Consider the following 15,420-nt stretch of genomic DNA (forward strand, 5'->3'; position numbering starts at 1 on the left):
ACCTCACATTGACTCTGACTCATTGAAAAAAGCCTTTTTACTTCTCTCAAACATCAACAAAAAAGACGGTTTGATTTGTCTGACTGCTCACCACAATGAAACTTTCACCGGACCATTTTTTGTTTTTCCAGATCACCAAGTTGCGATTGATTTGACAAAGCTAAATGGTATATGTCGGATTTTATGTGATGCGGGAAAGTTCAAGCACTGTACTCATAATGCCCAGCCTCGTCATAAAACACTAACAGCATCCGGATTTTCATTACAAATAACCAAGTCTTGTGTAGACGCATTTCAGTGCATCTTCAGTGGCTATTACATAAATAAAACTCCTCCACTGGGTACAACATTTCATGTTTCCAACAACACTCATTTAATTGAAAAAATAGCTCAAGCCAGTTCATAATTGATTTTTAGTTTGGAGTTTTTTTTTCTCTTTTTATTCAATGAATGCCACTCTTTCCAAACATGAGTATCATTGATATTTTCCAATTGGTCTCTTTTTTCTGAAGTTCAACCTTTCCAAAGACCTTGATCAATGGTGGGCCAGCTACCCTAACAGTAGCCTAGTGGAATTTCACTAACTTTTAGTGTAGTGTTAGTGGAATTGCACCATCCAGAGCAGCAATGGTTCCACTGCGCTACCGCTGAAAGTGGCAGGTCCCCCCTTCTTGCCTGACCCAAAAAAAGGGTACACCACGGGTGCACTAAAAGTTTTCTGATGGGGTCCGAAAATAATCTGCTGGTTTTTGGAAATATTTACGCAGAATGTTGGGATAATATTTTCCCAGCCCCTTTGTAAATATTTCCTCCCCTTTTTTTTTGAAATGAAATATTTCCGGGGATATCTATGGGAAAGAAAATATTTCCTTGAACTTTTTCAAAAAGTCTCAGGAAATATTCTCATTCCTCTCAAAGTTCGAGGAAATATTTCCTCTCACCATCAAAAGTTCACAGAAATATTTACAGTGATTTTTACTGTTCTGCCGGCTCGGGCGCGGACGGCAACACACGGCTTTGGCACTGGTGCGTTGCGGACCCAGTTGAGACAACGGGAAATCACCCCCATCGTTGGATGGGTTGGGTCAAACGTTGAGATGTTGAGCCATTGTTTGGTTTGATGATCATCAAACCCTGCTCCCACTGTCCTCCTGTTAGATGATGTTCATTCAACGCCGAGAAATGGACAGTCCGTTACCACCCCCCTTGTCCGTCCTCCACCCCTCCTTTTCCTTTCTCCTCCCTCCATTCCCCACCAACATGGTTGTATCGCAAACGCTCCAGGACAACTTGATCTCACTTGAAGTCAAGTATAACTTCTGGCTGTGCGACGAAACATTACAGCTCGCCGCACCTGAGCAGATACCAGCTGAATGGCCTTGTGATCCTTCATCATTCATGCAGATCACCAAACAGTGCTGCCGGTGCGTTTGGTTCAAGAACGCAGTTCTCAGCCACCTTGATTTGACCCGGGATAATTTCAAACTTGGTGGCATACTCAAAAAAGAAGATGCCCTTGGCCGACTCGCTTGGGTTGGCCAAATAATCAAACCCACTGGGAGGATCAGGACGTACCCGTTGCCGGCCGGCTACCCGATTTTCCGCCGATCTATGTTGCATATGCCGAAGGGCGCCAGGGCGGCGGTACGGATCAAGGCGTCCAATGCATACCTTGAAACTTTCCAACCTCAAGTGTGTGATGGATGCTCCCATTCCGCTTGACATCCCACCAGCGCCATCAACTCACCTGCATCAATGGTGGGTAGTTACAATAACCATGAATCCTCTTCTTTGGTCTTCAATTTAAAATTAGGAACCAAATAAAATGTTCTGTCAGCTAGATCAAGAAGTCAGAGCTCTCCTCTAAAAATTGGTGAAAGAATTTTCCATTTTTGTCAAAAGAATAAATTGATATCCCTTATTCCGTGTCAAATTTTGCAGTTACTAGTAACTAAAACCAGTAACTAAAAACTGGAAGTGTAATCAAGGATATCCAGGCAGTCTTTTTACAAAAATGGAAAATTATTTCACCAATTATTAGAGGAGAGCTATGACTTCTTTTGATCTAGCTGATAAAAATCATTAGGTGGTTCTGAATTTTAAATTAAAGACTGAAGGAGAAAAAAAACTGATAGTAACTGTTATCGTAACTACCCACCGTTGCCTGCATGTTTTGATTCAAGAACCCTCTAAAGTCAGCATGACCGACTCGCAGGGGGACAATCGACCACCACATAGCTCGGATGCCAGCACCCCGCCGCGTATTTTGGACAACGCGGACAGCCCCGCGCCTTGTTCGGACAACGATGCCAAGACGAACAACCCGGTTCTTGGAGACATCCCTCCTGCCAAGCGCCAACGCTTGCATCAGGCTAATGTCAATCTGTCTATGAGTTTTTTCTCATTTCACATCTCAAAGGAAATGACAAACACACTGTTTCCATAATCAAGAAACACTCCATCTACCACTGGTCTGTCTTCAAAGGCATGAATGCGCAGGATCTCATGGATCCAGGATTTAAAGTTGGCCCAGCTCATTTAATAGTTTTAGGTGTAGCCTCTGTTGTTGCACAGCTTGAAAATAACTGATCGGTGTGTTGCGATAGACTGGAGCAGCAGAATCGACCGAAGGGAGTGTGTTGGAAGGATGAGGAAAAGAGTCCAACCAACACTGCTGCTCCAGACTAAATAGAGATATGTGAAATGAAAACAATATGTCACTGTATCTGACATGTACACAAAGAGAAGATCGAAGCACACAACAGATGAGCCACCTCAACACCCCCCCTTGCTGAGAACTGAGATGAGAGACAGACAGAAGAACAAATAAATGGAAAGAAAAGACACTACACAACACCAAACATGGACCGGTGTTTCTCCAGAAGGACCTGTGGCAGCGGTTTAGTGAGCATATCGGCTAGCATATCATGAGTGGATACGTGAAAGATTTGTATCTTGCCGTCCTTAACGCATTCACGAACAAAATGATACCGGGCATCAATGTGTTTTGTGCGGGAGTGGTGCTCGGGATTGTTTGCCAGAGCCTCTGCGCCTTCGTTGTCGACATGCAAGGGAAGGGCTTGCTGGGGACGAAGACGTAGTTCCGTCAGGACATTGCGGAGCCAAAGTCCCTCTTTGCAGGAGTCGGAGAGGGCTTTGTATTCCGACTCAGTGCTGGATAGTGACACAGTAGCTTGCTTTCTTGATTTCCAGGAGATTGCCCCAACACCAATACGGTACGTGTAAGCTGATGTCGAACGTCTGTCCTTGCGATCTTCAGCCCAGTCCGCATCTGAGAAGCCGCTGCATGAAAGTGTACCGCCCAAACGAAGACGGAGGTCTTTGGTAGAGTGGAGATAATTCAGAACGCGAACCGCAGCAAACCAGTGAGCAGCCGAGGGATCCCTGAGAAATTGAGATAGTTTATTTACCGCAAACAACACATCAGGTCGAGTACATTGTGCGACCCAGAGAAGAGATCCAATAATTTGATTGTAAGGACCAGGAGATGAAAGATCCTCCGGTCTCCGCCGACGGAGATCCTTGAACATTGTATCCGTTGGAGTCAACGTGGACACAGATTTTCCGGGACAGAACCGCGCAACAAGATCATTAATGTAGTGAGATTGAGACATGTACATAAGGCGATGGTCGAAATCTCGAGTGAGTTTGATAGAAAGGAAATGGTGAAGCTCTTTGTCCGCGCCTATTTGAAACCGCGCCCCGAGAGCAGAGATCAGGTCTGCCACATATGTATTTTCGCCAACAACAGCGAGATCATCCACGTGCACAACAACCGCTCCGATGAGTTTTTCTTCTTGAAGACGGAAATACAGTGTTGGATCATATTTGGACTGTTGAAGACCGAGATTGAGGAAAGCTGCGTGGAGTTTGTGGTTCCATTGACGGGGAGATTGCTTCAGACCGTAAAGAGAACGGGAGACCTCACATACATAGTCAGGGTGTTCGGAGTCTTCAAACCCGGCGGGTTGCTCCATGTATACGGGTGTTTCAAGCTGGCCGTTGAGAAAGGCGGTTTTGAAGTCGACCTGTCGGCCCGTCCACTTACGCACATCTAAAAGACTACATATCAGTCGCAGTGTTTCCATCCGAAGGGTGGGGGAGAACACCTTGTCGTAATCCTCCCCGCGAATTTGAGAATACCCCATAGCAACTAGTCGTGCCTTCAGCTTCTGGATAGACTTGTCCGGGCGGCGTTTGATTTTGAAGACCCATTTGGACTTGATGATCTTTCGCTTGTCCGGACGGGGCACAAGACGCCAGGTGTCCATACCCACGAGTGAAGAGAACTCACCGGCAGCAGCTTTCAGCCAGCGATCTTTGTTGGGGGAGCGCTGGACTTGACGCCACGTTTTTGGAGTATCAACATCCTCCGAAGACACTGCAGCTTTGGACCACTGACCGTACCTATCTGGGGCTTTCCGGGACCTGTTAGAGCGACGCGCCGGCGGAGGTGTCAGAACACGAGGCGGAGAGGGCGGGAGAGGGAAAGATTCAGGAGGAGGTAAGGCAGGTTTGGCGGGGGGAGTTGGGGAGGGAAGACCGCAGGTATCAGAAGACGATAAGGGAGCCGGCGGTGTGGCAGCACAAGACGGAATAAGGGGGGGTGGCGACACCGGCCGAAAGAAAGGAGACGGTAAAGAAACCGGGGAAGGAGCTGACTTACCCTCCGAAGAAGTCAACTCAGGGGAGCTGAGGGAAGAGGCGGGGGAGGGATGGCGGATTTGGTTGAGTGGAGCGTGCATTGAAGCGGTCAATCGTCGGTCAAAGCAATCCTTAAGAGGAATGTGGAGTGGGGGAGAATCCAGGATGGACGGTCGCGGAGCAGGCTCATGAGAGGAGGGGTTAGGAGGGGGAAGGGAACCAGGGGAAAAGCGAGCAGAGGAGTCCTGGGGCCAAGGAATTTCTACGTGTATCTCAGGTGTCGGGCCAACAATGCGATGGCTGTAGGGAAAAACGGCGTCGTTGAAAAGAACGTCTTGTGACTTGAGAACCTGCTTGGTCTGAAGATCCCAAAGTCAGTACCTGTTGCCGTCCGAGAGATATGAAAGGAAAAGAGAGGCTCGGGCCTTAGGATCCAGCTTTTTTCGGTTTGCCTCAGGGACTTTATACCACACCAGGCACCCGAAAGGGTGGAGGTTGTGGAGAGAAACTGGATCAGTACCGAGAATGGAGTTGGGAGCGTGGAAGCCAGAGGGTGTGGAGAGCGGAATGGAGTTATAAGAGTGAAGGATGTGACGGAGAGCGTCAGCCCAGAATGATTTGGGCAGCTTGGAACCGAGGAGCAGACAGCGAATGAGATTTCCAAACGTCCTGTTGGCCCTTTCTGCGACGCCGTTCAGCTCGGGAGAGTGAGGAGGGCCCGGCTCATGTTTGATGCCGGACTCGAGCAGAAAATTCTCGAAGGCCTTTGAAAGATACTCGCCTCCATTGTCCGAGCGCAGGGAGAGGATTTTGTGACGACCATCTTTCTCAAAAGTGGTTTTGAAGATTTTGAAGCAGCGAAAAACATCACTTTTACATTTCATAGGCATGATGGAAACTGCCTTGGAACAGTCGTCAATGAAGGTTACAAAGTATTTATATCCTTCTCGAGATACAGTTTCGAAAGAGCCTACGTCCGAGTGGATCAGAGCACCGGGGAGAGAGGAGCGGTAAGAAGACCAAGAATAGAAAGGGGAACGGTGCATTTTAGACTGTATGCAAACAGGGCATTGTTGAACCTCTAACTCGTTCATGATTGAGGGTTTGATCTTGTTCAAACTGAGGAGTCGTTTGAGTGCTTTGAGCCCTAGGTGAGATAGGCGGAAGTGGTAACCCAATAGAGAATTGTCAGCCAAATGGGTGGCGCCCAAGGAAGTAGACCGGGACTTCACCTCGGCGGAAGGGAGATAGTAAAGGTTTCCCTTTCGGTAACCGTGCCCAACAACGGATCCTGTGGTACCGAAATCCTTGGCGTCGTAGACCTCACACGAAGTGGGTGTGAAGACAACGCGGAGAGAGGCGTCACACATTGCGGCCACGGAGAGAAGAGGTTCGGCCAGATCCAGGACTACCAGGGTTTTGATGGATTTGGGAACGGCGAGAGGAAGAGACGAGAGGCCTTTGTGAGTAGCATGAACCACCGAGTGGTCTGCTAGGCGTACGGGAGTGGTGGAAACCTTGATGTTGGTGACCTGAGTTACGTCGGGTGTCATGCTCATGGAGCAGCCCGAGTCGATATTGGCGTCCATGGAAGCTTTGTGCGCTTGGACAAGATGGACGGCAGTGGATGCTTTGCTGGCGTATTCAGAGCCGGAGTGATCCGAAGCACTCTCAGAGTCGCTGCCGAGTTCGAAAACGGTAGTAAGGCCAGCCTTGGCGGCGGGCTGAGACGGTGGATGGCTGCGGTTGGAAGAGGAACGACTAGTCCCTTCACGGCGGTTGGAACTTCTCTCCGAACCAGAACGGCGTTTGGGATCATTATCCTGGCGTCTTGACTGGTGATCATTCAGAATGCGAGCGGCAGAATCGCAGGCAGGTAACTCGTGGCCTCTGATGCGGCAGAAAGAGCAATAGAGAGAGTCATCAAAGGGAGGTCGAATCTTACCCCCAGAGGAAGTTCTTGCTTTGGAGGCCGAGACAGAGACATTGCCTTCTACACGAGCCTTGCGACAAAGAGATTCCGCCTTGAGCGCTGCCACAATGCGAGCCGGCGTGACGTTCTCCTCGTTCATCATGGCAGACACACAGTGAAGCCAATCAGCGGGGAGTGAACTTAGGAGAGAAGCCGCGTGAATGTCGTCGACAGTGAGTGGTTTCTTCGCGGTGATGAGGGAGTTGAGTCGCTCGGCGCATAACGCCATCTCTTTGATATGGTTTTCGACGTCGTCCCCAGCTAGACGGAGGAGGACGAGCTTGCGGAGCCAGTAGATTCGACCCCCCACGGTGGAATCCAAATGAGCCTCGTGAAGGGCATCCCACATTCCCTTAGCGTCTTCGGGAAATGCTTGAATAAGATGGAGATTGTCCTGGTGAATGGTTCGGACAATGAATGAACACACATCGGCATTATCTTTGGTCCATTTGGCGGTACGGTCTTCGGGCTTGACTTCCTTGAGGAGGTAGCCAAGGTTGATGGAGTTCAGGTGGACAGTGACGACAAAACTCCACTTGAGATAGTCGGAGTCGGCCTCCGGAGCCGGAAGTTGAGGGATCCCGGTGACCCTAAGAGACGAGTTGTCTGAAGAGTCGGGAGCAATGGGTTGAGCTTGTTCTGCCATGGTGACAGAATTCGTTGTGATGGTAAAACGAAGATAGTTTTGATCCTTGATGATTTGAACACACTGCTGTTCTGGTTGTCTGTTTTTATTTCGAGAGGTTGCGCTGGTTTAAGTGCAGCTGGGACTCATAACCTGTTGCAATAGACTGGAGCAGCAGAATCGACCGAAGGGAGTGTGTTGGAAGGATGAGGAAAAGAGTCCAACCAACACTGCTGCTCCAGACTAAATAGAGATATGTGAAATGAAAACAATATGTCACTGTATCTGACATGTACACAAAGAGAAGATCGAAGCACACAACAGATGAGCCACCTCAACACGGTGTACTTGTTTTCCTATTCATCAACTGTTTCTTCTTTTGTCCACCTGAAAATGTAACTTGTCTGTCTCAAAATTGAAACTTCTTGAACTGCAAATTATTTCCATCATGAAAAAACACTGTGAAATAGTTACATGAGTTACATACTTGAAAATTCTAGCAAAACCATATGTCATCAGATGTCATATCTCACTCTGCCATACATGAAGTCCCTGCCTGCAGGCCAGCATTTTTGTACTTTCATTTATGGGGCCAACCCATGTATCAGAATGATTGCGGTGGCATATAGCTACGTGATGAGAGAAAGCATTTAAGAGGTATCTATTGTTTTTTGCGTGAAATATTTTCCAAATGACAGAAGCACCTTCTTGACGCCCAATGGGTGCTATTGTGGTTTCAATGGTGGAGCAGTTCCCTGAAAAGCAATCATGCTGTACATTCAAGGTGCATACGATTTTCTGTGTGGCGGTGAAGCAGAGTTATGTATCAGCTGTTGTCCCAGGCATCATCTGATATCAAATACTTCTGACCTCCACTGGGGTGTATACACACCTGTCCTCCTTAGAAAGTATGGTCATACTATTTTCTGGTTGAATTCCCATCTTTATACATTTGTTTATTTTGGCATAAAATACCAAGGATCCCACTTCCCAGATGGACTCCACAAACCCAATACTTCCGTGAGGGTTTGTGGGTTTTTTTTCCTGTAATTTATTGTTTTTTTTTTTTTCAGTAAATGTCGGATTAATCAAATTTATTTTTGAAGATGCTCACCAATACAAATGAGCCTGACCGGATTGTATTCTTCTCATTGAGCTTGACTGCTGCAACCTTGATGATGTGATAGCTCCTGTGGTGTGTTTGCAGGATTTCTGGTATATCTTCAGGAGGTGGTTGAGGCCCCTTGGGCCCATGCAGGCAAGGATATCTGGTGTAACTTGCCAAAGATGATTTTTGGTATCCCATAACCTCTTGAATGAGTGTATTCTTATGAAAGAGGGCAGTGAGCCGTGGTGATGCTTGGAAGTATCTCTTGGCCTCGTGGTTGTATAATCGGGCACCTGACATCAAAAGCCTCATGATTCTGGCGTCAGCAAAGCCTGTGGCTATATCCCTCCCAGGGCTCAAGCGGTTTGAGTGGATAGACCTGTTTTGTACAATCCCATTGAAACTTTCAAACTTCTCAGTTGAACACAGACTGGCCGGTCCAAATCTTCTGATTGATTCTTCAAGGTGAAGCAACATGTGAATTTTTGGCTTGTTGGCCCATCTTCCCGACATCATTACTAGGTGAATTTCAAGGTTCTGAATGTGATTCTTCAGTTCATAAATATACATTTCCATATCATCAATGCATGTCTGAAATATGTAGCTCCCAAGGGCGCATAAAGACAACCACAAAGCCTTCTGTTCATCTGTCATTAAAGGGAACAGAACAAATGGTGCAGCCTGGAGTATTACCCAAAACTCTTTTCCCACAAAGCTTTTGTAATGGGCAATCATGTATCAAGGTTGAATTGGTGGAACATTCAGCCCTTCTGTGTCAAATGCCCGCCATCGTGCTTCTAGTTCTGGAAGTTGTGATGCCTTGATTTTCCCCATGAAGTCATGCCATAAGTATTTAACTGATCCCAGGAGTATGACATGTAATATTTCAATTGGAGTATCTTTGCACCCATCAAAGGATTCCAAGAACAGCCAGGGGTTCTGCAATCGGTCAGGGGTTTTTTCCTCAAGTTCAATAATACGTTTCCTCTCGTTGTAATTGTCATGCTTGCGTTGGGCCAGTTCTATATTAATGCGGTCTCGGAGGCCATATAATTGAAGTTTTCTCTCATACTCCTTCTGTGTGTCAGATTGTGAACTTTCCCATAGTTTCTTACTGAGTGTTATAGTTGTTTGCCATGTCCGAGGCTCAGGGAGGTTAGGTATACCAAAAAAGTCTTGAATGTATAGTAGACAATCTTTGTAGGTAGCAGAAACCAATAGGAAACCACTGAAGATGAGAAGGAATAAGAGAGTATAGGTGCTTTGTGGCAGAATCCAATAAGAGACCACCAGCAATGAGATGGAAGCTGAAGCTGATTATCAAGTTTTATGAACAAATTCAAATTGGTGTTATTTTGTATATAAGCAAGAAGTGGATGACTTGCCGGCAGATTTGGTGGCAGAGGTCACTTATTTAAGTTGGTGAGACTGCTGGCAGGGTTCCGTCTGGCCAAAAAAAAGTTGACGCTGGCAGGCCAAAAAAAGCACGTTGACCCGCTGAACTCCAACCAACCGGAGATTCCAAATTGTTTGCACAAGTCATCTTTTGTCTCCACATCAACCATCTCGCCTGCAAACACCCCCCAAACACACACACACACACCGCACCTATCTAAACAGGCTTGATTTTGTCTCCATCTCGACCGGACCCATTCACCCGATTCTGATATAACGGGCCTAGCTACCGGAACCCCTCAATTGACATCATTCTAACTGGCTCATCACCACCTGTACGAAGTTTTACCAACCCATCGTCATAGGCTCCTGTTTTCCTTGATACTAACCAAGTTTTATGTGCGTGGACTGATGGGTCCAATGAAACAGGACACTCTCACATGGCTTCTCAAGCTAATGGGGACACCTGGTTGTCCATGCAAGACTCTTACCAACCGGATACGAACCCTCACCCGTTTGACACCACCTCTCAAGGTAGGCAACCTGATCCCCAGGTATACGGATATCAGCACGACAGGCGGTCCTTTCCAGCTGGAACCCACCCCTTTGACCCCAACAACCCAGCTAGTCAACACTCATACTCACCGCACCAGCCTGGTGGCGGGGGCAGCGGGCCTTTGATGGAAAATGGCCATGTTGGCGGCCCTCCGATCAACTCTCAAGGTAGCGGCGGCCCAGCGATGAGACATGGCGCCGTTGGCGGCCCTGTCGTGGGACATGGCGGTGTTGGCTGCGCTCCGATTGGGTCTCAAGTTAGTGGCGGCCCTCCGATTGGCTCTCAAGGTAGTGGCGGCCCTCCAATCAGATCTCAAGTTAGTGGCGGCACTCCAGTGGTTCATGGCGGCGGAGGTGCCCCTTTGATTGGCTCCCATGGCAGCGGTGGCCCAGGCGGTCATGGCGGCGAGGTGCCCCTGTGATTGGCTCCCACGGCAGCGGCGGCCATACCCACCCCAGTAAGTCCCACCATCACTCGTAAGCAAACATGCGGGGGATTAAATTCCTCTACCTCTCCGCCAGACACCCCCCCTGTGGCCCCGCTCGGGCGCCATCGGGCGCCCGATACCGGCGGGCTTGGACCCATGCGCTCACCGCGACGAGCCAGTCTAGTCCCCTCACCTACTCCGTACGCCAGGTATGAAAGCCGACAACATTTGGGCGACAAGGTGGATTACCAATCCAACTCCAGCGGGGCACCTCCAAGCTGGATAAGCCAAAATCACACAAGCTCGGACACGTCAACAGCCTCGCTGCGCACTGAGACGGTGACCTGGATCCGGGATAACATTGGCGAGCTTCAAGCCTGCCTGAAAAAACCCGAAGAGCTGGTGAAGATTGCTCAGCCCCTCTTCAATGTAAGTTCTTTTCCACTTTTTCCTTGCACCTTCTCATGCTGACTTCGCTGCCCCCGAGCGCTTCGCAGATACCAAAGCAGGAACGCTGGCCAGCAACAGTTGTGTTGCAACTCGCCGCTTTTGAAGCCTTGGCCGCAAAGCTGGAGACCCAGGAACGACCCGCTGCTGTAGCGGTAGAAGCTCCGAGCAACTCATTAGTGGCCTTTGTCAGCACAACCCTACGACGAGTTCTCTTGAGCCCTGACCTTGATTCGTTTGGCCGCCAGTCCTCCCTCAAGAATCACGATGCGAAGACACCATACTCCCTTGTCAAAGTAAGTAGGAAGCAATTGAAATCAAACCAGCATATTATTCAGCTGACCCCGCATATGTGGCTTGACAGGAAGCCATTGATCAGCAAAGCGAGGAATGGCTCCAAACCCATCTTTCAGTGAAATGGCGAGACAACGCCGAGCTCGTCGAGAAGGTGGACCAGGCAATCCATAACCAATTGAAAAACCAAAAGAGCGTATTGTTGACTATCATCAAGAACGGTCTAGCGAACCCCAAAGGAGTCCCCAAGCTCAGCAAACTTGTACCCGAAGTGTATCGGCAGATGACAACTAGATATAAAGACGTCGAAAACCATAAGATAAACGCCGATTCAAGCATAACCAACGCGGCAAAGGCCAGATTGGCCTACCTCAGGCTCATGATTCACCTGAATCAGCTTCAACAAGCGAAAAGCAAGGGGAAGAAGAGCTCAGCCCCCCCCCCACTTCTGGACTGCCATTGAGGAAGATCTCGCCACTCGCGCCGATCACTTTGACATGCAAAAATTTGCTTTTGCATCCCTGATTATTCGCAAGGACCGGGCTCTCTGGGGGAACGATCGGACGTTGTCCCAGGATGTTGATGAAGAGCAAGCAGCTCTGCCAACCGATGACGAGGTTACAGCAAGGATTGCCGAGATCAATGCCAAACGAAATGATGGCAACACCAACAATGATACTAACACCAACGCTGATACTAACACCAATGCTGATACTAGTATCAATTGCAGTCTAGAATGATATACATACCGATCTCCTCTTCTATTCTAGTCTATATCTTTCTGTTGTTCTTGCTATTTTTTTGCCTGCAATGAAAATAATCCGGGCTTCCCGTTGGGATGATGCCAGATTGATGTGTGTAGTATTTTTGAAAATATTATTGAAAATATTTTACTCAAGAAAAATGAGGCAGCAGAATATTGTGAGCAATATTTTTGGTTCTCATGAATATTTTGTCCAGCAAACTGTGGCTATCGGAATATTTTGCATTATAAAAATGGTTTATTAGAATATTTTGTGGGATAAAACTTGATTAACAAAATATTTTCCTGGATATGTGGTGGGATTTGAGATATTTTCCCAAACATTTTGGTTTTCTCATCAACAATATCCTCAAAAAAATTGTAAAAACCACTTTGAGTGGTTTCTGAGATATTTTCAAAATATTTGGGGGAAGATATCCCAGAAAATATTTCCTAAATTTATGCAAAATATTTCAAAAACCACTCAGAGTGGTTCCTGAGATATTCTCAAAATATCCCAAACGCGGATGCTGTGACTCGTTCCTGGCGACGTCCGTTCTGAATGAACTGGAAAATATTTCCAAGCCGGATTCAATCCGGCTTCGGAATATCTTTTTGCACCCGTGGTGTAGTGCAGCGGGCGGGGCCTCTACTTCCAGTGCAGCGCAGCCACCACCAAAACCGCTGCACTTTTTGAAGAGCAGCACTTTCACCCTTGGTTGGTTGACATCTTGCAAATATTGGTTTACACGTTTTAATTGTTGTTTTAGAACTTTTAGATGCTGGTTTACACCTTCTCAATAGTATTTTAGACCTGGAATATGTTTGTTTACATGGGTTTAGCTTAGGTTGACATCTTGGAAACTTGGGTTTACAGTGACACTATAGATGGCCGTTTTGCATCAGTGGCAGGTGCCTGACACTGTTAATGGTGCATCTGGCACTGTTAATAGTGCCTAATAGTCCCTCTGGCACTGTTAATAGTTCCTCTGGAACTGTTAATAGTTCCTCTGGAACTGTTAATAGTTCCTCTGGAACTGTTAATAGTTCCTCTGGGACTGTTAATAGTTCCTCTGGAACTGTTAATAGTTCCTCTGGAACTGTTAATAGTTCCTCTGGAACTGTTAATAGTTCCTCTGGAACTGTTAATAGTTCCTCTGGAACTGTTAATAGTTCCTCTGGAACTGTTAATAGTTCCTCTGGAACTGTTAATAGTTCCTCTGGAACTGTTAATCGTTCCTCTGGAACTGTTAATAGTTCCTCTGGAACTGTTAATAGTTCCTCTGGAACTGTTAATAGTTCCTCTGGAACTGTTAATAGTTCCTCTGGAACTGTTAATAGTTCCTCTGGAACTGTTAATAGTTCCTCTGGAACTGTTAATAGTTCCTCTGGAACTGTTAATAGTTCCTCTGGAACTGTTAATAGTTCCTCTGGAACTGTTAATAGTTCCTCTGGAACTGTTAATAGTTCCTCTGGAACTGTTAATAGTTCCTCTGGAACTGTTAATAGTTCCTCTGGAACTGTTAATAGTTCCTCTGGAACTGTTAATAGTTCCTCTGGAACTGTTAATAGTTCCTCTGGAACTGTTAATAGTTCCTCTGGAACTGTTAATAGTTCCTCTGGAACTGTTAATAGTTCCTCTGGAACTGTTAATAGTTCCTCTGGAACTGTTAATAGTTCCTCTGGAACTGTTAATAGTTCCTCTGGAACTGTTAATAGTTCCTCTGGAACTGTTAATAGTTCCTCTGGAACTGTTAATAGTTCCTCTGGAACTGTTAATAGTTCCTCTGGAACTGTTAATAGTTCCTCTGGAACTGTTAATAGTTCCTCTGGAACTGTTAATAGTTCCTCTGGAACTGTTAATAGTTCCTCTGGAACTGTTAATAGTTCCTCTGGAACTGTTAATAGTTCCTCTGGAACTGTTAATAGTTCCTCTGGAACTGTTAATAGTTCCTCTGGGACTGTTAATAGTTCCTCTGGAACTGTTAATAGTTCCTCTGGGACTGTTAATAGTTCCTCTGGAACTGTTAATAGTTCCTCTGGAACTGTTAATAGTTCCTCTGGAACTGTTAATAGTTCCTCTGGAACTGTTAATAGTTCCTCTGGAACTGTTAATAGTTCCTCTGGAACTGTTAATAGTTCCTCTGGAACTGTTAATAGTTCCTCTGGAACTGTTAATAGTTCCTCTGAAACTGTTAATAGTTCCTCTGGAACTGTTAATAGTTCCTCTGGAACTGTTAATAGTTCCTCTGGAACTGTTAATAGTTCCTCTGGAACTGTTAATAGTTCCTCTGGAACTGTTAATAGTTCCTCTGGAACTGTTAATAGTTCCTCTGGAACTGTTAATAGTTCCTCTGGAACTGTTAATAGTTCCTCTGGAACTGTTAATAGTTCCTCTGGAACTGTTAATAGTTCCTCTGGAACTGTTAATAGTTCCTCTGGAACTGTTAATAGTTCCTCTGGAACTGTTAATAGTTCCTCTGGAACTGTTAATAGTTCCTCTGGAACTGTTAATAGTTCCTCTGGAACTGTTAATAGTTCCTCTGGAACTGTTAATAGTTCCTCTGGAACTGTTAATAGTTCCTCTGGAACTGTTAATAGTTCCTCTGGAACTGTTAATAGTTCCTCTGGAACTGTTAATAGTTCCTCTGGAACTGTTAATAGTTCCTCTGGAACTGTTAATAGTTCCTCTGGAACTGTTAATAGTTCCTCTGGAACTGTTAATAGTTCCTCTGGAACTGTTAATAGTTCCTCTGGAACTGTTAATAGTTCCTCTGGAACTGTTAATAGTTCCTCTGGAACTGTTAATAGTTCCTCTGGAACTGTTAATAGTTCCTCTGGAACTGTTAATAGTTCCTCTGGAACTGTTAATAGTTCCTCTGGAACTGTTAATAGTTCCTCTGGAACTGTTAATAGTTCCTCTGGAACTGTTAATAGTTCCTCTGGAACTGTTAATAGTTCCTCTGGAACTGTTAATAGTTCCTCTGGAACTGTTAATAGTTCCTCTGGAACTGTTAATAGTTCCTCTGGAACTGTTAATAGTTCCTCTGGAACTGTTAATAGTTCCTCTGGAACTGTTAATAGTTCCTCTGGAACTGTTAATAGTTCCTCTGGAACTGTTAATAGTTCCTCTGGAACTGTTAATAGTTCCTCTGGAACTGTTAATAGTTCCTCTGGAACTGTTAATAG

At 46.3% G+C, this 15,420-nt stretch overlaps 3 protein-coding genes across 3 annotated transcripts; all 3 read left to right on the forward strand.

Moving 5' to 3' along the window:
• Window positions 1-1,260: 1,260 nt before the first annotated feature.
• Window positions 1,261-1,722, forward strand: PtA15_4A679 (uncharacterized protein; the record flags this gene model as incomplete). The annotated part of the gene is made up of 1 exon (XM_053168587.1): window positions 1,261-1,722. One exon carries the CDS (start codon window positions 1,261-1,263, stop codon window positions 1,720-1,722), a length of 462 nt encoding a protein of 153 aa, XP_053019782.1.
• Window positions 1,723-2,200: 478 nt separating this feature from the next.
• PtA15_4A680 (uncharacterized protein) lies at window positions 2,201-2,589 on the forward strand (the record flags this gene model as incomplete). Its single annotated transcript, XM_053168589.1, has 2 exons — window positions 2,201-2,377; window positions 2,452-2,589. 2 exons carry the CDS (start codon window positions 2,201-2,203, stop codon window positions 2,587-2,589), a joined length of 315 nt encoding a protein of 104 aa, XP_053019783.1.
• Window positions 2,590-10,205: 7,616 nt separating this feature from the next.
• On the forward strand, window positions 10,206-11,952 carry PtA15_4A681 (uncharacterized protein; the record flags this gene model as incomplete). Its single annotated transcript, XM_053168590.1, has 5 exons — window positions 10,206-10,637; window positions 10,703-10,778; window positions 10,843-11,177; window positions 11,246-11,491; window positions 11,560-11,952. The coding sequence occupies 5 exons, from the start codon at window positions 10,206-10,208 to the stop codon at window positions 11,950-11,952; spliced, it is 1,482 nt and encodes a 493-aa protein (XP_053019784.1).
• Between the last annotated feature and the right edge of the window lie 3,468 nt (window positions 11,953-15,420).

This window comes from Puccinia triticina, chromosome 4A (genome assembly GCF_026914185.1).
Source record: "Puccinia triticina chromosome 4A, complete sequence".
Classification (NCBI taxonomy): Eukaryota; Fungi; Basidiomycota; class Pucciniomycetes; order Pucciniales; family Pucciniaceae; genus Puccinia; species Puccinia triticina.